The sequence below is a fragment of the Marmota flaviventris genome, chromosome 1, assembly GCF_047511675.1.
Source record: "Marmota flaviventris isolate mMarFla1 chromosome 1, mMarFla1.hap1, whole genome shotgun sequence".
NCBI lineage: Eukaryota > Metazoa > Chordata > Mammalia > Rodentia > Sciuridae > Marmota > Marmota flaviventris.
This window is the reverse complement of record NC_092498.1, coordinates 197,459,361-197,478,973: the sequence shown is the minus strand read 5'-3', so window position 1 is coordinate 197,478,973 and position 19,613 is coordinate 197,459,361. Positions and strand designations below refer to the sequence as shown.

Here is a 19,613-nt window from a genome sequence, read left to right as displayed (position 1 = left end):
TAGGGAGGATAAGATCAAGAAGGAGAAGGTTAGGGAAAAGATCAGAGAGGAGAAGGTCAGAGAGAAGAAGATTGGGAAAAAGAAAAACATGTAAGTTTTAAAGCCGCAAGGATATAGTCAAAGCATCAAGTGAACCTCTGTTACATCTCCCCACTGTCAGTTTCTAGCTTCCATTTCTATGGAAAGTGGGCAATGACATCTCCAAGCTATTTCCTGTTGAAAGGGGGCGAAGTTGGGGGAAAGACCCAAGGTTCACATCCACTCCTTGTTTAAAAACAAACAAAACAAGGCATGGTGGTATGCCTGTAATTTCAGCAATTTAGGAGGCTGAGGCAGGAGGATCTTAGCCTCATAATTTAGTGTGAGTCCCTGTCTCAAAATACAAACTAAAAAGGGCTGCAGGTATAGCTCAGTGGTAAAGAAGCCCTGCGTTCAATCCCCAGTACCAGAAACAAAGAAAAAAAATAGGAATAGATTGATGTAGTTCCTCACCATAGTTTCATACATACTTATGCATGAACCAAAACCAGCATCACACATAAGAGTGAAACCGAGAATTCATCCCCACTGAAGGCAAGTACTGGGTGATAGCAGCCACCAACATCACTATCATTTACTATGCCTCTGGCAGTTCAGACCAATGTAAACAAAAAAGAGAAATAAGAGGTGTAAATAGGGGAACAAGATGGGGCTGGGATTGTGGCTTAGCGTTGGAGCACTTGCCTGGCATGTATAAGGTCCTGGTTTCAATCCTCAGCACTGCATACAAATAAATAAATAAAATATCCATTGGCAACTAAAAAAAATTTTTAAAAAATTTTAAAAAGATATGGGAACAAGAAAGCAGAACTACGCTTTCTAAAGCCAGGCATAGTGGTGCATGCCTGTAATTCCAGCAATTCAGGAGGCTGAGGCAGGAGGATTGCAAGTTTAAGCCCAGCCTCAGCAATTTAGGGAGGCCTAAGCAACTTAAAGAAACCCTGTCTCAAAATAAAAAATAAAAAGGACTAGGGGTGTGGCTCAGTGGTAGAGTGCTTGCCTGGCATGCATGGGACCCAGCACTGCAAAAACAAAGAAACAAACAAAGGCTCAGATTGACTTATCATAAGAGAAAAGATGCCAATTAAAACAGTAAGATTCCTGTTTCTCCTATCAGATTTTCAAAGATCAGTATATTTGATAACACCAAGTGTCACTGAAGATGCTGAGAAATAGTTTCCCCAGAGACAACGGTTAAGAGTGAAGTCAATACAGTTTTAGGGAGGATGATTTGGCAATAGTTGTCCAAAATCTTTTACCCAGAATTCAACTTCTTGGATCTTTAATTCACATAACTAAAAAGTTTTCCAATTTAAAACCAGATGCAGTGGCAGACCTGAAGTCTCAGCTACTCAGTAGGCTGAGGTGGGAGGATCATTTAAGCTCAGGAATTTAAGACCAACTTGCAATACATAGTGATACCATCTCAAAACAACAAAACAAAACAAAAGCAAGCCACCAACAACTTGGGATGTTGAGGCAAGAGGATCACGAGTTAGAGGCCAGTCTGGGCAACCTAGTTGGAGCCTATCTCAAAATAAAATAAAGGGGTAGGGATGTAGCACAGTGGTAGAATGCTTGCCTAGCATGTGCAAGGTCCTGGGTCCAATCCTCAGCCCAGCAAAACAAACACCACCACCCAAAAGCTGTTCAAGATATGTGCTTGAGCTGGGTGGGCATGGTGGCACACGCCTGTGGTCCCAGCAGCTGGGGAGCCTGAGACAGGATGATCACAAGTTCAAAGCCAGCCCCAGCAACTAGCAAGGTCCTAAGCAACTTAGCGAGACCCTGTCTCAAAATACAAAATAGAAAATAAAAAGGGCTGGGGATGCGGCTCAGTGGCTAAGCACCCCTGGGTTCAATTCCTGGTACCAAGAAAAAAAAATGTGCTTGAAGACGCCTCCTTTCCTGGTTTCTGTTTTCTAGCGTCTTAGCTTAGTGGGCCTAAAAATTGATGCACAGGGGCTGGGGTTGTAGCTCAGTGGTAGAGTACTCGCCTCACATGAGTGAGGCCCTGGGTTCAATCCTCAGCACCACATAAAAATAAACAAATAAAAAATCATGCACATAAGAATCAAGTAGAGGGGCTGGGGAGATAACTTGCCTCTGCCTTGCATGCACAAGGCCTTGGGTGCAATCCCCAGCACCACACACACACACAAAAAGAATCAAGTAGAGGACTTGTTAAATCACAGGTTGCTGGGCCTTCACTTCCAGAATTCCTGATTGAGTAGAGCAAGAGGAACCAAGGAAAAACACTTTAACCATAAATTGTGTATGGCATAAGGTAAGGTTAAAAATTTGCATGTGGATATGTTGAAAAAGCGTTTTTTTGTTTGATCCCCCAAATCAAATCAAAACTTCAACCTCACCCAACAACCTCTTATGTTTAACATAAGAGCTAAAACTATAAAATCCTTAGGTGAAAAGTAACATGAAGTTCCTTGTACTTGAGAGCCATGGTGGAATAAATTCTTACTCATTTGGGGTAAAATACGAATATTTGGTCTCTGTGCCCAATTTCTGACAGAGTTCCTGAAAACCTGTGGAATTTCCTCAGTGATAGAAATATCTTGTAATTTATAAGGAGCCCCTTTTGATCACACCTGGGCTTGTGCTAATGAGGTGATTTAGGCTAGGTTTCCTAGATAATTTCAGGATGGGGCTGGTCACCAGAAGGACCAAAAGTGATTTAGAGCGAAGTCTTAACTCTACCCTCTCAGTAAGGGGTTGGAGATTAAGGTCTATAAAAATTCTCAAACAGCAAGATTTGATAAGCTTCTGGACTGGTGGACACATTCAGATCTCCATACCAGGAGTGTGGCACAACCCAACTCCACAGGGACAGAAACCCCTGTGCTCAGGACACTTCCAAATCTTGCTCTATGCACCTCTGCCTCTGAGGGATCAATTGTATTCTTTTCAACAAACTAGTTAGTAAAGCATTTTCTTAAGTTCTGAGAGCCCATTCTAGCAAATTGCCAAATCTTAGGAGGAGATCATGGGAAACCCAGATTTATGTCTATGTCTGTCAGAGTAGGCCAGGAACTTGTGACTGGTGTCAGAAGCTGAGAGCTCTGCATACTTCCGAAAAGTTAGTGTCTGAGAAAGTGTCCAGAGAAACAGAGAACTGGTTGTTGGTGTGGGAAAACTCTCCAAACCAATAGTTTCATTTAGATGGAAAGAAATTCAAACAGTCGGACCTGATCTGCACACTCTTCTGACCTGGAGGTAGACTTATGGATGGAAAGCACTGGTTTCCTATTCATAATAATGGCACTAATATTGTCACACACACACACACACTCCACACTCACTCCCAGACTCTTCCCCCACTTTTTTTTTTGCAAGTTAAAACAGTAAAGTGAACAAATCTTAAACTTGACTTTTTACATGTACACCCATCTGACCACTACCTAGATCAATACATAGAACATCTCCAGCATCCCACAAAGCTCTCTTGGACCCCTTCCCCAGTTTTTAAACCTCACTATGTTTTCATTTGTTCCTATAAATACATGGAATTGTAATTAATATTCCTTCATGCCTGGTTTCTTCTATTTAATACGACTTTTTAAAGATTCATGCATGTTATTGTAGGAGGCAATACTTTGTTGTTTTTCATTGCTGAGTACCACAACATTATATGCTAAGTCACAATTTGTTTCTACTCACTTATTAGTGAACATTGGGGTTGTTTCCAGTTTTTATTACACATAAAATTGCTATAATATCCCTGGAAATGTCTTTTGGAACATATAAGGACCTTGCTTCTCTTGGCTATACAGTATATCAAGGAGTTTATTACAGGATCATAGAGTTACCTGTGCTTAACCTTAGTAAATGACTGCAAATTGTTTTCTAAGCCATTGTGTCAATTCACCTTCCCAACAAAAATGTCTGGCAGATCTGGTGAATTCTCCACCTTGCCATATTTGGTACTGTTAGTCCTTTCAAGTTTAACCTTACTAATAGGACTATATCATTAATTTTTAACTTCTTATAATTTTTATTTGACTTATATTAATTTTTATTTACCTAAAATGGGTGGTCCGTGGATGCTGAATGTTTGAGAAATGTGTAGGACTCTTCTAAGTATTCAGAAATTCCCTGAGGATGTGTGGGTGTGCTTTTGCCTATATATGTGCCCCAGTCACAAATGAATGCCACAGACCCCACCCTCCTGGCCTCAAAACAGACCCTTCCTTTCCCCATGAACAGGAAGAGTTTAGTTGGGATCCCAGGGGAGATGTTTCCATCACCAGCAACATCTGGGGAACATCTGGTGAGCCTATCCCAGGACAGGGAGATGCTTTTATGGAGAAAACACATCACTTATTTGATTGTATTTTCCCTTAATCTCTTTTCTTCTTCCTACTCCCCAATCTTAAATCCTCACTCCATTCTTTGCCAACTCCCTGCCCTGGTTTTCCCAGTGCAAACCTAGGCAGCTGGAGAGACCCTCATTAACTCTAGTGCTCAATCCTGCCCGTTCCCTGATCAGCAAGCAGTCCCTTCCAGAAACGGAGTCAAGGAATGTTGCAGCTCTTGGGTTCTCTGGTTCAATGCTTCCATTTTACAGATTGGAAAGAGGGAGTCAGGGACAGAAACCAGACCAGAATGCCACTTCTAGGTATTTCAGATACTACTTTTCCGCAGGATGCTTGCACTGAGGATTGGAGGCAAGTAGGAAGGCAAGCAGTGGAAAGGATTCCTTGGGACCAGCAAATTCTGCAGCCTGTAGCCAGGGAGAACACAGCTGAATATCTGGGGTGGGGGTGGGGGTAACTGCTCTGACAGCTGAGTCACCTTTAGCAAGTGACACTCAACTCTGTAGACATTAAACTCCTTCCTGAGCAGTCTCAGCCACACCATAGATTTCATACACCACTGTGTGTGTGTTGAGAATTCCTCAATTGCCATCTCCAGCCCTGTCCTCAAGAAGTCACTGGAAGCTTGACTCCAGCTGCCCAGACACCTCCCCCTAAGAAATGCATCTAGAAGGACAGGAGCTATGTCGGTCCCTAACCTGTTTTCCTCTTGTTCTCTCTGGAAAGTAAAGGGCCATCGATAGGTCCTAGCCCTCCTTTTTTTTTACACACCGATGGCAGAAGTGGGGCCCTCACAATCATCTCCACTCCAGATGCCGTCCAGGAGGACAGAAGGTCCCCCCCCCACCCCCACCTGGAGGAGGGTGGAATGGAATCCTGAGGGCTGGGCTAGTCGCTGACAGTATTCATCTAGGACAGTCAGAAGAACCCAGAATGCAGCGGGAGCAGAGCTGGAAGGGGGAGGGTCAGGCTCCCACGAAGGCTCCCTGGAGGAGGCAGTGCAAGCAGAGAGCCCTTAAAGGCGCTGGGATTCAGGTAAGCAGAGAGAGGGCCAAAAGGCAGTTCAGGTGATAAGCAGCTGCTGCAGCAAGGGTGTGAAGGTGGGAACCTCCAGGTGCTGGATAATATCAGGACTGGTGATTGGGAAAAGGAGCAGGGAGTGGGCCCCTGGACCAGTAGTTGGTTGCTGGACACACACATTTTCCTCTGCGCAGAGGTACTGGGGAGAGTTGGCCCTGAGTCAAGGGAGGTCTTGGCGGGAGCAGAAAAGGCAACAGGCCATTTTAAGTGGCCAAGGTCTGGCCCGGAAGAAACCAGCTTCTCTCCACTTTTTTAAAAGGGGGGGAATGGGTGGGGGTGGGGAAGTTGGTTCTGAGAACCTCTAGTCCTGGGCTCCAGCAGGGGTAGGGTTTCTGGCCCGGGGGCAGAGGTGAAAGTCCGGCCCTAGACAATCTCCTTTACTCTCCCTCCCTACTCCTCTTACATCCCGGAGATGGGTTCATCTCCAATCAGTTTACTTTTCTGGCGGATCTGGGGGTGGGTGGTAGTGTGGGGGCAGAAGAGTTAACGCTTAGATTGGATTATAATAGACTGCCTCCGGTGGAGTGAGGGTAGAGGGCGTGTAGGAGGCCTCCCTTCTGCTGTCTTGTCCCAGGGTCTTGCGAAGTTTCGCGAGACTCCTGGCCTCAGTCTACCCTTCTGCAATGGCGCGGTGGGGTGAGGTGGGCATCTTTACGAGAGGGCTCTCCCAGCCAGGACGGTCGGCGCCTTGAGGACCAGTGCAGGAGGGCGGCGCGGACTGGGGGAGGGTTGGGCGGAGAGCTGCAAGGCGCCGCCGTGGGGTCAGAGTCCGCCGGGAGGCCCCACGGCCGCTGCGCCGGCTCCGGGCGGGGAGGAGCGGCGCCTCCGGGGCGGGGCCGCCGGGCGGCCTGGCGGGAGGCCCGGCGTGCGTCAGCGCAGTGAGCCCCGGAGTTTTCCACTGACGAGGAGGGCGGAGCGGCGGGCGGGGCCGGGCGCAGCCAGTCTCCCGCCGCCGCCGCAGCCGCCGGACGCGCAGAGCGAGGGGCGGCTTGACCGACGGCTGCCCGGCGGAGCGCAGAGAGTCGCTGCGCGGGGAGCGTGCCGGGCTGGGGCGAGGGTCGCGTCGGTGTTCTTGGCGAGCGACCGGCTCTCAGGCGAGTGCTAAGGGGACCCGAGACCGACTGGACGGGACTTTGGGGAGGGGGCATCCGGCGCTAGTGGCAGTGCTGCTCCGGCCCTTGCCATTCGCTTTTGGGCAACCCTAGTGGGCTCCGGGGCTGGGGGCTGCCCAACCCGGCCCGAGTCCACGGCTTGGAGCCGGGGAGGCTGGAGTCGTAGGTTTTTCGCTCCCCTCCCCCGCCCCGCCGCAGTTGCCCCGAGATGTCCCGGCTCCCAGAACCGGGTGCAGGTGGCAGAGTGGCCAGGCGCGCGCGTCCGCGGGTGAGTTTCCTTTTGACCCTGCTGCCTGAGAACTTTTCAGAAGTTTCTCGCGTGGCCGGAGCAGGTGACATTTGTCGCCTTTCTCATCGGGCTCCCCCCGGGGGAGGGTGCGGGAGCTGCGGCGTGTGCCGGGTGATCCCGGCAGGCGGGGGTCAGGGAGGGAGTGGAGGGATGAGCGAGGAGTGAGGCTTGGTGAGTCACGGACCCCGGGAGGGAGGAGGAGGGATTGTGTCGTACGCTCACCTGTTTGTCAGTCACCGTCACACTCAGAGGCCACCGCCGTGAGTCACGGGGCGCAGCTATACCGGCCACCCGCGGGCACACGTAGGTCCTCTCCCACGCACTTCTACTCCCTCCTCTGCACGTACTTCCTCTCCGTCCTCAGTTTCCCCTCCCCGGGGGGCCTTTTCCCCGTCACGCACTGTTGAGATGCCCACACCACAGCAACAGCCGTACACTTAGTCACTCCTGTTCCCGGCACAGTCACACAGCCATAGCCCACATTCCTGACACCAGAGCGTCCTCCCCAGCTCTCTCACTGCCCACCCAACACCTCCACTCAGAAGTCGCACAGTCCTCTGAAGCGTAACTCATCACCCCACGCCCCCAAATCCTCCATAGCCCTGCCCTCTTATATCTCCGCATCCCAAAGTCATCAGGCCCACCCCCCTTTCTCCTCTGTTCTTGTACTGTCACCTCACCTGGCCCTGGCTTCTCTGTCCAACAGGTCACACCCCCTCTAGTCCCGGTGCTGAGCCATCTTTTAAGAATGCAAATCTGGTATTGTCACTCCCTACTTAAACCCTTCAGTGGCTTCCTGTGCCCTCAGGCTAAAGCCTGCCCTGTAGCCCTGGCTCTGCTGTCTCTTAAACTGCCCCTCCTCCACTCACCTTTTTGGCTGTTCCTGCTCCAGATCCTCACCCGTATTATACCCACTCTCTTGAAGAACTCTCCCTACATCCATTTTCCAGAGAAATTTGCCTTCACCCCCTCTTTTCCCTGTGATTCTTTTCCTGCATGGCCCTTTCACCCTCTCCATTCCATCACCCCACACTGATTGTCCCCATCCTCCAGCTCACACTTCTAGAGGACAACATTTGTTGTAAATCTTGCCCCCTGTATGACCAAACACCTACCCCAGTACTTGACTCATTATGGGAGCTCAGTAAATATTTGTGGAATGAATGAATGAATGAATGAATGGAGTTAAGGAGGCCTTGGCTTAGGTGGAGGGAGCTGTCACTGTCAGGTGTAATTTCCCTCCTGCAGAAGCAAGTGCCTTAAGTAGCCAGCGAACGTTTGGCACCTACCCAGTGCCAAGCCCTAGAGGCTAGGCCTAGGAACTGTCCCCTCCCCCAGATGACTTTCAGAGGGATGGGTGGGGGAGGGGTGTGCCCATGCTTCCTGTCTGCTGTCTCTGGGCTGTCCAGGCAGTTTGTTTCACTAGGGACCAGAGGTGCTCTTAGGTGCTTTTCCCCTGTCCTAGGAAGTAATTCTTGGGGGTTGGAGTCATGTGACCCCAGGTGTTTGGGGGTGGGGGTAGCTGGCCAAGGCCTTCAGTTCTGAGGTTAAAGGACACATTCTTCAGATTCCTGGAGGGGTTTGGAGGCGACTAAAGGTGCCCCCTCCCTAATACCAGCTCTGGCTCGGAGCTGGGGCACTGATGGGACTGCTGAGGTGGACAGAGGAGTTGATGGGACTTTTTAGAGGTCTTGAAATGTCCTTCCCCAAACAGTCCTGGGTTGCTTGGTGCCAAGAGTGAGGTGGCCTTCCTTGGATTCACATAGTGCAACCTGAGTGTGTAGTTGTGGCCTGTAGGCTTGGGAGACATTCTCCTAGGCTGCCAGTGCCTGTGTGTGGTGGCTGGAGGGCTGCCTGATTCTCAGGGCCCAGTCAGATCCCGGAAGAAGCCTGGTTCTCTTTGATTCAGGGCCTGTCTCCCGGGGCTCCTTGGGGGTGTGGTATTTCTGTCTGAGCCAGCTCCCTGGGAATTTCTTTTCCTTCCTCCAGGACCCCAGGAGGGGGTTGTGCTCACCCTGGGAACAGTGCCACGGTCAGGATCTTGATTCCTGGGGAGCTGCAGAGGGCCCCTCCCCCACCCTCTGACTCACTGTCTGACACTTTTCTTGGACTCTTTCACTATCTTTCATTCCTTTTTCTGACTTGGCTTCTCCTTGTTTCTGGCTCAGTCTTTCCATCTCATCTCCTGCCTCTGCCTCTCTCAGCCTCTGAATCCCCAGGTGGGACGGAGGAACTGAGATCCAGGAGCTCTTCCCCACCTCCCCAAGGGAATATCAGGGAGGAGATGATTCTCATTTCATTCCAGGTCTGCAGATCCTGCAAGGGGCTCATCACTCTTGCCTGCAGTGTGATTGTAACCTCCCTATGACTCTTTTCCTATCTGCAGCCTTGGAGGCTAGAACCCCCTCACCTTAAATCCTTCTATGGACATTCCTGATGGCAGAGCCCTGGTATCTGGCCTGAGCTGCTTCCTTGACATCTCTTCATCTGTTTACTCTTGGGGAACAGGGGGCCTCCTGTTATGCCTGTGTTGGCACCACCTGCAGTTAGACCTTCCCTCTTCAGTCTTTAGGGCCACCTTTAAGTGTCATTCTTGCTTGAATCCTCTGGCACTGGCCAGAGGAGGAACATGTGGCCCTCTCCTAAATTAACTGCCAGGAGCCAAAGGTCACATTGAAAATTTGTGTACTTATAATCTGTTTCTAGGTCGATTCCTGATACCATGGGAGCTATCTTGGTCAGTTTGGACTGCTATAACAAAAATGGCATAGGCTGGGTGGCTTAGACAAAAGAAGTTACTTCTTCTGTTTCTGAAAGTGGGTGGGTGCAAGTTCAGGGTGTCAATCTGATGAGGAGGGTTCCTTTTCTGATATGCAGATGCACTGTGTCTTACTGTGTCCTCACATGGTAGAGAAAGAGGTCATCTCTGTGTTTCTTATAAAGGCATTATTTCCATTCATGACCTTATCTCCCAAAGGCCTTTAAGCACCATCACTTGGGATTTGACTTCCAACACAGGAATTTTGTTAGGACACAAATATTTTGTCTACAGCATGACTTAGAGAGGCAGGAGGAAAGAGTAGGGGACTCTGGAGGTCCCTTTGGAGATAACTTCTGAAAGAGAATGAGGTTGGGTTGTTCCAGTTTGTGCAAAGGCCGGGAGATGGGCAAGGGTATGGTCGGTAGGGGAAATGCAGGTTCAGCTGGAGTACAGAGAAGAGCCATAGGGAGACTGCGGGATGAGGCTGGAGGCCAAGCAGTGGCCAGCTCTGCTTCAGCCTCTTAACTGATCCTAAGGTCAAGCTTCCCCAGGGGGAGCTACAGACAGAGTGGTGCTATGCAATGGAATGGCAGGTGGATCTTTGGTTTTACAGGGTCATTCTGGCTGCAGAGTAATGGTTGGTGGAGAGAGCAGGAGCAGAAGCAGGGGACATGTGTAGTAGTAATGGGGACTGGGAGGTGATAAGGGTAATAAACTTTATTTATTTTAAGTGCTAGGAATTGAACCCAAGGCTTGAGCATCCTAGGCAAGTGCTGTACAGCTGAGCTACACCCTCAGCCCAGACTTTTTAAAATTGATGGTGACCTACATAGAATGCATGCAGTGTACACATTCCACATGTACAGCTAGATGAATTTTTAGTTTTTAGGCACCCCTATCACCACCAACCAGAGCACAACAGAGAACATTTCTAGACCTCACAGGAAATCCCCTCATGACTCTCCCCAGTGTGTGCCCCTCCCTCCCCCTGGAACCACTATTCTGACTTGTGTAATCACCGATGAGTTTTGCCTTTTCTTGAACTTCATGATCAGGATTTTGTTTCTGGTTTCTTCGTCTCAGTGTAATATCTGAGATTCATCTGTGTTGTGTGTATCCAGGAGCTCATTCTTTCTTCCACACATTTACTGAAACACTTATCATTGTCCAAGAACATGACTTGTATCGATTCCTGTAAACCTTCTAACCCTATGAGGTTTTAAGACAAAAGAGTTGGAGGCCCAGAAATGTTAAGGAACTTGTCCAGGATCACCCAGCCAATTAATATCCAAGGTAGGGTTCAAAGGCAGGCAGTCTGGTTCTGGAGCCAGGGTTTTTAATACAATGCTGGGTGGCCTCCAGGATGCCTACTGAGTCTGTGCCTGACTTTGTGTGGAGTACGTGAATGTGTATGTGAACTTCAGGACCCAGGGCCTGGACGTAGATGAAGGGAGAGGGAGGAAGGAGTTGAGGATGGCTGCAGGTTTCTGGCTTGAGCAACTGGGTGGGTGGCAGTGCTGTTACTAAGATAGGGAACACAGGAAGAGGAACAGATGGTGTTGGGGGTGGGGGACAGAGACCAGGGTTCAATTTGGGGCCTCTGGAATTGTATGTTTCTTGGGGAAGGCCAGGCATAGAGAGTGGGCAATTGGTGGTGGTGAGGAGGGGGACGCCGTCCTCAGACCAGGCACGTGATTAAGGAGGCATTCAGCACCCTATAGATGGCACCTGGAATTTGGGGGAAAGGATGGTGTCTCCCCACAGGGGCAGGAGGTGTGGGTGCTGTTTGTTCATGTGTGTGCTTCTGTGTCTGAATATCTGTGGTCTCTGTGTGTGTGCATGTGTGTGCCTGGCTCTGGATTATGAGTTCCCCCATCTCCTGGGAGAGCCTGCAGGTCAGCTGGGAGCTGGGTTGTTTTTGTTTGTGGTTTGACCCTGGGAAGGGGGGTGCCAAGCCTAAGAAACTACCCCCGGAAACACCTGTGTATCCTCTTCCCCCAGGCCCAGGGTGGGGGGCTAGCCAGGGAGAGAAATTTTCTTGCTTCTCTCATGCCTGGTTGACAGAGGCTGTCCCTGGGATGGATTTTATCCAGTTAATTGGTTCACAGCACATTCCCTAGGTTCAGGGACTCGGGAGAGGCTTGGGATAAGGAAAGTGGTGTTTGGAAAGGACACCTGAGTAGAAGAGACCAAGACAGCTTTTTGGTTGGTTTTTCCTGTTCTTTCGTTTCCTGTGATGGCTGTGGGGGTGGGGTTCCCTAGCCCTAGGGCCTCAGCTTTGTTTCCCCTTCCTCCTGGCCGCCTCCTGGGGACCCAGCCCTGAGTGCCATAGGACCTGGCCACAGATACAAGGTAGCCGTGAGCAGCCCTGGAATTGAACCCTCTGGGGGTTCCTCAGGCAGAGGGGCTACACTTGGCATTTAGGGCAGAGAGCCCCAGCCCTCTCCACTCTGAGGCCAGGCTGGCTGTGGCGTCTCTGGTTGCATTCCACCGAGGGTTGAGGTCTCAGTGGGGAAGCACAGTGTGTCCTGGGGTGCTGCACCTCAGAAGCTAAAGGGGAATAGTAGTTTCCATGGGAGGGTCATTCAGACAGTTTAAAATATTGGAGTAGAAGGCAAGACATAGGTGAAGTTTAAGATCAAATGAAGGTTCCCTGTCACATTAAGCCTGCAGGCAGGGGACTTCTCTCCTGCGGGATGGGGGTTTCTGAGGGAAAGTCTGAGAAGTTCCATCACTGGAAGGGAGGGGCTCAGGAAAGTCCTCCGTGTGGGAATGGGGGCCATCAAAGCCAGCTTTTCCCAGAGTGCCTGACCCTGGAAGGAGGGCCTGGGGCTGCCTGTGTGCAGGCTGGTGGGAGTGAGGGTGTGCTGGAGAAGAGGAAGCAGTACCACCTTCTGAGGGCCCTGTGGGCTGTGGCGTGTGGCTGGGTTTCACACACAAAGGTGCACAGACGGGAGCCCCCATGAGTCACCCCTGCAATGAGTCAGCCCCCGTGACTCCTGTCCAGGAATGGTACAGCCGAAGTCCATCAGTCCATCTGTTGGTCTGTCTGCTGGTTGCCCTTGCTGGTGTGGATGTTGTGTGTAGGTGGGTTGTAGAAGGTGGTGGGGAAGATGCCAGGCGGTTTCCCCAGAAGGCTTTGGGCAAAGGTTGTGGGAGTTCAAAGGCATCAGGATATGGATTTGTTTGGAGGAAGAAGTGCTGTGTCTTGTGCTGGGGGTAGGGGGGCCTCCTGGAGACTGCTCCTGTACCTAGAGCTTCTGGCTTGGACAGGAGGGCCAAGACCTAGCTCTGGGACACTTGGAGCAGCAGTAGGAGGAATAGTGATCGTGTCTGAGAGCCTGCCTTCTGGAACCCTCTGCCAGGGCTTGCTGTTACCACCTGCCTGACACTTAACTTTCTCATTCCCATTCCAGGCCGTTTGTCGCCAGCCCCTAGAGCACCTCTGCAACCATGACTGGGCTGCTGAAGAAGAGGAAGTTTGACCAGCTGGAGGAGGACTCCTCCTCGTTCTGCTCCTCCACCTCCTCTGACTGCGTCTCTCGTTCCTGCTCCCCAAGCTCTTCGGTCTCAGATGAAGAGAGCCCCTGGGGTCAGATGCCCCTACCTGAAAGGGACTTCTGTGGCTCCCAAAGTTTTACCCGTGAGTCCTCTCTTCCCTGGGAACCCCACTCTACTTTTTCTTCCTTCCTGAAAGGTGAATTGGGAGGTCAGGTTTCCAGGGCTGTAGCTCCCTCACTTTGGCTTCCTATGGCATCCACTTCAGGGGCTAGCTTGATTCACCTTTGACCTTGGGAGTAGTGACATCCAGGATGCAGCTCCTTGGAGTGGCCCTGGGGCCTTCCCACTGAGCCCCTCCCTTCTGTTCCAGTTTCGTTTCTCCAGCGTGCACCCTGCCTGCCCTTCCTACAAACCCAGCTGCTGGAGTTCCACACCCCACACATCTCTGCCGCAGGGCCTGTCAGGCCAGTCCCTCTCTTGTCAAAATGCTGTTTGCCTTTGCCTGAACACACTGCAAGAGGGTTTTTTCCAGGTTATTTTCCAAGTTGTGTAATTCTGATTCCAAATTGATAAAGAGGACTGGGGATGTAGCTCAGTGGTAAGAACATTTGCCTACTGTGCACAAGCTCTGGGTTCAGTCCCTGGCACTGAATTAAAAAAAACAAAAAACGAATCCAGCTTTCTAACTGATTATCTTAGAGCATTGTTTCTCAAGCTTGTTTTTCACTATTGCTCCTTCTACCTCCAAGGAATCTTTTAAGACAATTTTTTTCCTAATCACCGCCTCATGAAATTTTAATAGCACAGATATATGCTGCGTGTGTGTGTGTGTGCATTGTACACTGTGATTTTTAGCACATAGTCTCTAACAGTACAAAGTCTTTTAAAATTAATGTATTAGCTTGAAATATGGAATTGCCAATATTTGGTTTATGAAAATAATAGACCAATATATGTATTGAATGTATCAATATGTAGCTTAGGGATCAATATACAATCAGTAACTTAAAAAGGGAAGGACTTTCTAAGCCTGTTGCAAAACAGACACTTTGAAGGAAAAAAATCAATATGTGGGGCTGGGGATGTGGCTCAAGCGGTAGCGAGCTCGCCTGGCATGCGTACAGCCCGGGTTCGATCCTCAGCACCACATACAAACAAAGATGTTGTGTCTGCCAATAACTAAAAAAAAAATAAATAAATATTAAAAAAAATCAATATGTATTTTTGACTAAATAAACCTTAAAAAATTGGTTTGTGTGGACTGGAGCTGTAGTTTAGTGGTAGAGCACCTGCCTAGCATGCACAAGTCTGGGTTATTCAATCCCTGCACTGCCAAAACAACAACAACAAAATTACATGAAGTGCCATACCAAAGGGATGACTAAAATATTTGCACAGAGAAGTTGAATAGATGATCATTATCTCCAATTTCATACATAAAGAGTTCCTACAAATCAATATAAAATTGTAAAAGGGACAGGTAGATGACTGATAGTAATGGAAAGACATTCAACCCTATGAATACTGTCACTTGGACTGGTAAATGACTTTGAGCCAATGTTGACAGGGGTGTTTGTTCAGTTTTACCAGCTCCAATCCCAGCCAGGCTGGCTCCTAAATTCAGGTCCTCTTTTTTTTTTTAAGGAGGGAGAGAGGGGATGCGTGGGGAGAGACAGTTCTTTGCACTCTTCCTCGAGGTGATACTGCGCTTCAGTGAACTAATCCCCCACCCCTTTCCCTGCCTGTCTTCCAGCTCGGTCCATTTTGAAGCGGGCTCCTCGGGAGCGCCCATGCCGTGTCGCCTTCACTGGCATCACTGTCTTCTACTTCCCACGGTGCCAGGGCTTCACCAGTGTGCCCAGCCGTGGTGGCTGTACTCTGGGCATGGCCCCTCGCCACAGCGCCTGCCGCCACTTCTCCTTGTGTGAGTTTACACAGGAACAAGCCCGGGCCCGGCGTGAGAAACTCCGCCAGCGTTTGAAAGAGGAGAAGCTAGAGATGCTACGTTGGAAGGTAGGGAGACCTGTCCTCATGGCCCGTGCACTCCAGCTGCTCCTGGAATCCTAGCGCTGGGTGCCAGTTTGCATGTCATATGTAGGCAAATAGGTCTGTGGGCTCTGTGATTGGCCTAATCAGACCAGATTATCTGCAGACACAGGGAAAGGATAGCGGGTCCAGGTGGACTGAGGGCCTGGTGTCTGACCTTAACAGGGAGGAGGATGTGGAGTTTATGTTGTTGGGGAGTGGTGGTGGTGTATGTGTAATAGGAGAGGGAATTTTGTCCCTGATCTGGGGATTGGTAGGACATCTCTGCAAGATGCCCTAAGGGCAGTGTTCTTGTTCTCAACACCATACCCACAGTGCCTAGCACACAGTAAGCGCTTTGGGCATTTGTTAAATGTTCATTCAACGTTTGTTAAGTGTTCGTGCCTCTCACATTTCCTCTCTCATGGATGCAGCTTTCGGCCTCTGGAGTACCTGAGGGGGAGGCAGGCCTGCCACTTACAGTGGATGCCATCAATGATGCCTCTGTGGAAGAAGACTTGGCAGTGGCTGTGGCAGGCGGCCGGTTGGAAGAAGTGAACTTCCTACAACCCCACCCAGCTCGGCGGCGGCGTGCTCTGCTGCGGGCTTCGGGTGTGCGAAGGATCGACCGCGAGGAGAAGCGGGAACTGAAGGCGCTGCGCCAATCCCGTGAGGACTGTGGCTGTCGCTGCGATAGGGTCTGTGACCCTGAGACCTGCAGCTGCAGCTTGGCGGGTATCAAGTGCCAGGTATGGTTGCTGGATAGGGCTGGGCTGGGGAGGTTGAGCCTGGGGGTTCTTGCACTCCACAGAATTCTCACTTGTGCCTCCACTTTCTTTGCAGATGGACCACACAGGGTTCCCCTGTGGCTGCTGTAAGGAGGGCTGTGAGAACCCCAACGGCCGTGTGGAATTTAATCAGGCGCGTGTGCAGACCCATTTCATCCACACGCTCACACGCCTGCAGCTGGAGCAGGGGGCTGAGAGCCTTGGAGAGCTGGAGGCCCCTGCACAGGGCAGCCCAGCCAACCCTGGCGAGCAGGACATGGTGTCCTCTTTCCCGTTGGCCAACCCCCCAGCAAGCAGTGAGCTGGGAGACAATAGCTGCAGCAGTGACATGACCGATTCTTCCACGACATCTTCCTCATCAGGCGCTAGTGAGGCCCCAGACCACCCCACCCATCCAGGCCTGCCTGGTCCTGGCTTCCAGCCAAGCATGGATGATGACAGCCTGGCGCGGATCCTGAGTTTCAGTGACTCTGACCTTGGTGGGGAGGAGGAGGAAGAGGAAGGGGGTGTGGGGAACCTGGACAACCTCAGCTGCTTTTACCCAACTGACATCTTTACTGGTGACCCTGGTGGCCTGGCCAGCTGGACCCACAACTACTCTGGCACTAGCTTTGTGCCGGGTATCCTGGATGAGAATGCCAACCTGGATGCTAGCTGCTTCCTAAATGGTGGCTTTGAAGGGTTGAGAGAAAGTAGCCTCCCTGGCACCTCGGTGCCGCCCAGTGTGGACATTCACCAGAGCAACTCAGTGGACCTCAGCCTGTCTTCCTGCGACTCCTTCGAGCTACTCCAGTCTCTGCCAGATTACAGTCTGGGGCCTCACTATACCTCCCAGAAGGCGCCTGGCAGCCTGGACAACCTCGAGGCATCCCACGGCCCCTTGCCTGGCCTCTCTCCACCGGGGGATGGCAGCACTTGCTTCTTGGAGTCCCTCATGGGCTTGTCTGAACCAGTTGCCGACGCCTTGGCCCCCTTCATCGACAGCCAGTTTGAGGACACTGCCCCGGCCTCTCTGGTAGAGCCTGTGCAGGTTTGAGGTACTAGGGTACCTTTCCCCTGCCCCAAGAGCCCTGTTGCTGCTTTTTGGTGATTTGGGGGCTCCCCAAGGTCTGTATGTAACAAGTTTCCTATTGGCTGGCTCAGCCACAGGTATGTGGGCACTCCTGGTTTCCACGAAACACTCTGAATTTATTTATTTATTAACTTTTGTATGCTGAAGAGAGGGGGAGGGGCTTCCCCCTTTCAGCGGCCTGGCCCCCCACACCCACACAGTGCTCTTCCACCTCCACAGCGTGTGCCAGGAAGAGAAGACATGGCTCTCCTGGAGCTTCGCAGACCTCTTTTCAGTCTCTGTATGATATTCCTTAGCCCAAGGACAGTGGAATGGGGCTAATCAGCCTCTTCAGGCTTCTCACGCCACTCTGAGCCCTAGACCTATGGGGTGGCTAGATCCTCTGGACTGTGAAGACTGTAATTTATTTCCATAATTTATTTGGAGACTGAAGCAGCTTTAGCTGTGCCTCTTTGGCTGGTAGGTAGTGCTGGGGGCAGGGTCCCTTTTGTCCTGCATCCTGTCCTGCCTGGGCTTTGGTGTATACCAGGTGTGGATGCAAGCCCTGTGATCTCCTGTTAGTTGCCTGGTTCGGGATGGCTGTGTAAGCAGGTGCTGGGCTGGCCAGCTGTGACCAAAACCCCTTTATGCCTGCCCTACCCAGCCCCTTTGCTTCCTGCCCTCCGATCAACTTTCTCCCCTCTGTTCCCAGCCCGTAATGTAGGAGGGGGAGACTAGATGCCCGGAAAGGGCAAAGGACTTGCCTTGGTATGAACACCACCCTGCAGGGCTTTGGGGCACTGCACTCCATCCCAGCCCACCATGTACCCCAAGGCCAGTTGCTAAGGGGTGGCTCCTTAGGGCTTTTATGCCCTTTGTTTGCTGATGTTGAATTATGAATTTTGAATTTTACATTAACTTTTATATTGTCCCTCAGTGTCAGAACTATAATTTATTCATTTCTCTGTGTGTCTGTGCCAAGAAAGCTAGGCTCTGGGCCTGCCCCTTTGCCTAGGCAGCCTTGCCAGCCTGTGCTGTGGGAACACATTGTACCTGAGCTGACAGGTACCAATAAAGAGGCTCTATTTTTAACAGTGTGGTCTGCATTATTGGGATGGGGAGCTGGGGTATACCTCCAGGAGGCAGTGGAGAGGGAGTGGGTGGCCTTGGAGGGCAGTGTGGACATTGGGGCCGTGTTGGGTAGGTGGGGTGCACATAGCACACTGGGCCTCCTTCCAGGCAGGACAGTCGGGCTTGGAGGCAGGAAGCCAGCTGAGAGGCTGGCTGGGCAGATGGTGCACTTTTCCTTTTGAATTAACCCACTCCTCCCCAGTGGTCATTTGGGGTAGCAGTGGGGAGCAGCAGCAGGATACTCTTCTGGAATGGGGCTGTCTACTTTGGGTAAGTGAAAGCACTGAGCTAGGGCCTGGCCCAGAAGGTTAAGTCACCCACCACCAGGTTGGAACAGGCATTGAGATGTGGCTGGTGGAGGCCTGGCCTGGAGATGGGCTCAGCAGCTGTGGCACCAGAAGCTGCAGAGCTTCATCCATCTGCACCAACCAGACCTGTCTGACCTGTCCCCAGCAGCTGAAGTAGGCTGTGGGCCAAAGGAGCAGGCTGCACCCTGCCCCAGGGAGCCTTTGGAGGCATTTCACCCTCTCCCTTACAGATGGTAATGATTTGTACAGGTGCTGGGAGGGGGACCCACCAAAAGACCCTTTTTGTGGTCTAACCCTCTGCCTCTTGGTCTGCGCTGGGTGCACTCATGAGCATGACCCAATATGACAGGTTTGAATCCCAGCTTTTCTATTACCTAGTGAGGTGACTTATGCAAATTAGGTGCTCTGTACCTGGGTGTCCTCAGTACTGTGCAAATAACATTGCTCCTTTCATTAGCTTGTTAAGTTCATATATGCAAAACACTTGGAGGAGTGCCTGCAGCATGCAAGCCTGTGTTTGCAATTTCATTTTGTTTTTATGTTTTTGTCTTTATATGTTCCCCTCTTTTTTTGCCAGTCCCATCATCCCTTGGGTGTCTGTCTCTTCTGGACATGCATGGGCATGACCACATAATAATGGCCATTAGAAGAATCGTGGCTTGGAGTCTGGCCTGTCGTGGGGCAGCATGTCCTTGTAACCAGTTTAGCCAGAGACAGCCCAGCCCTTAGGCTTCCCAGGATACAGCACCATGGTACATTCAGTTGTTCTGCTTCCTCACCCTTCAGTGTTGTCTGCAGATGCTTTTGCAGATTGCTTCAGCATGCATGATCCTAAATCCTGGTCTTTCCATGAGCTCTGAAGCATTTCTGACTATCCAGGGTTCTGGTGGCAGCCCTCAGCATCTCCTGCCTAGAAGCCCTGCTCCACAGATTCAACTCATGCTGGATTGAGGCTTGCCCATTCCCTTCTAGGGCCACAGTGTTAGATCTTGAGGTTTTTTTATTTGTTTATTTTTGAGATAAATGAAGATAACTTGTGTTTTACAGCCACAAAAAAGTATGGTTAATGCACACTCCTTTCATAAATAATTCTCCAGACAGACCTGCCTCTCAGACTTGTCCCAACAAAACTGGGTTGTAAAGCAGGTCACAGGAAAAGGGACAGGGGGGTTTTCCTAAAGGAAAGATGGCAGTAAC

General features: G+C 50.8%; 1 protein-coding gene across 1 annotated transcript; it reads left to right on the top strand.

The window, feature by feature from the left end:
- The first annotated feature begins 6,395 nt into the window (after window positions 1–6,395).
- On the top strand, window positions 6,396–18,069 carry Csrnp1 (cysteine and serine rich nuclear protein 1). Its single transcript, XM_027932315.2, has 5 exons — window positions 6,396–6,544; window positions 13,029–13,255; window positions 14,867–15,126; window positions 15,573–15,887; window positions 15,982–18,069. The coding sequence occupies exons 2-5, from the start codon at window positions 13,066–13,068 to the stop codon at window positions 16,960–16,962; spliced, it is 1,746 nt and encodes a 581-aa protein (XP_027788116.2). The 5' UTR covers window positions 6,396–6,544; window positions 13,029–13,065; the 3' UTR covers window positions 16,963–18,069.
- The last annotated feature ends 1,544 nt before the right edge of the window (window positions 18,070–19,613 follow it).

What these genes read in the sequence shown, in the direction of transcription:
- Csrnp1 (XM_027932315.2), top strand. Translation starts at nt 13,066, where the DNA reads ATGACTGGGCTGCTGAAGAAGAGGAAGTTTGACCAGCTGGAGGAGGAC. An exon ending in TGGCTCCCAAAGTTTTACCC is followed by an intron (nt 13,256 to 14,866) that starts GTGAGTCCTCTC and finishes CCTGTCTTCCAG; the next exon opens with CTCGGTCCATTTTGAAGCGG. An exon ending in TAGAGATGCTACGTTGGAAG is followed by an intron (nt 15,127 to 15,572) that starts GTAGGGAGACCT and finishes TCATGGATGCAG; the next exon opens with CTTTCGGCCTCTGGAGTACC.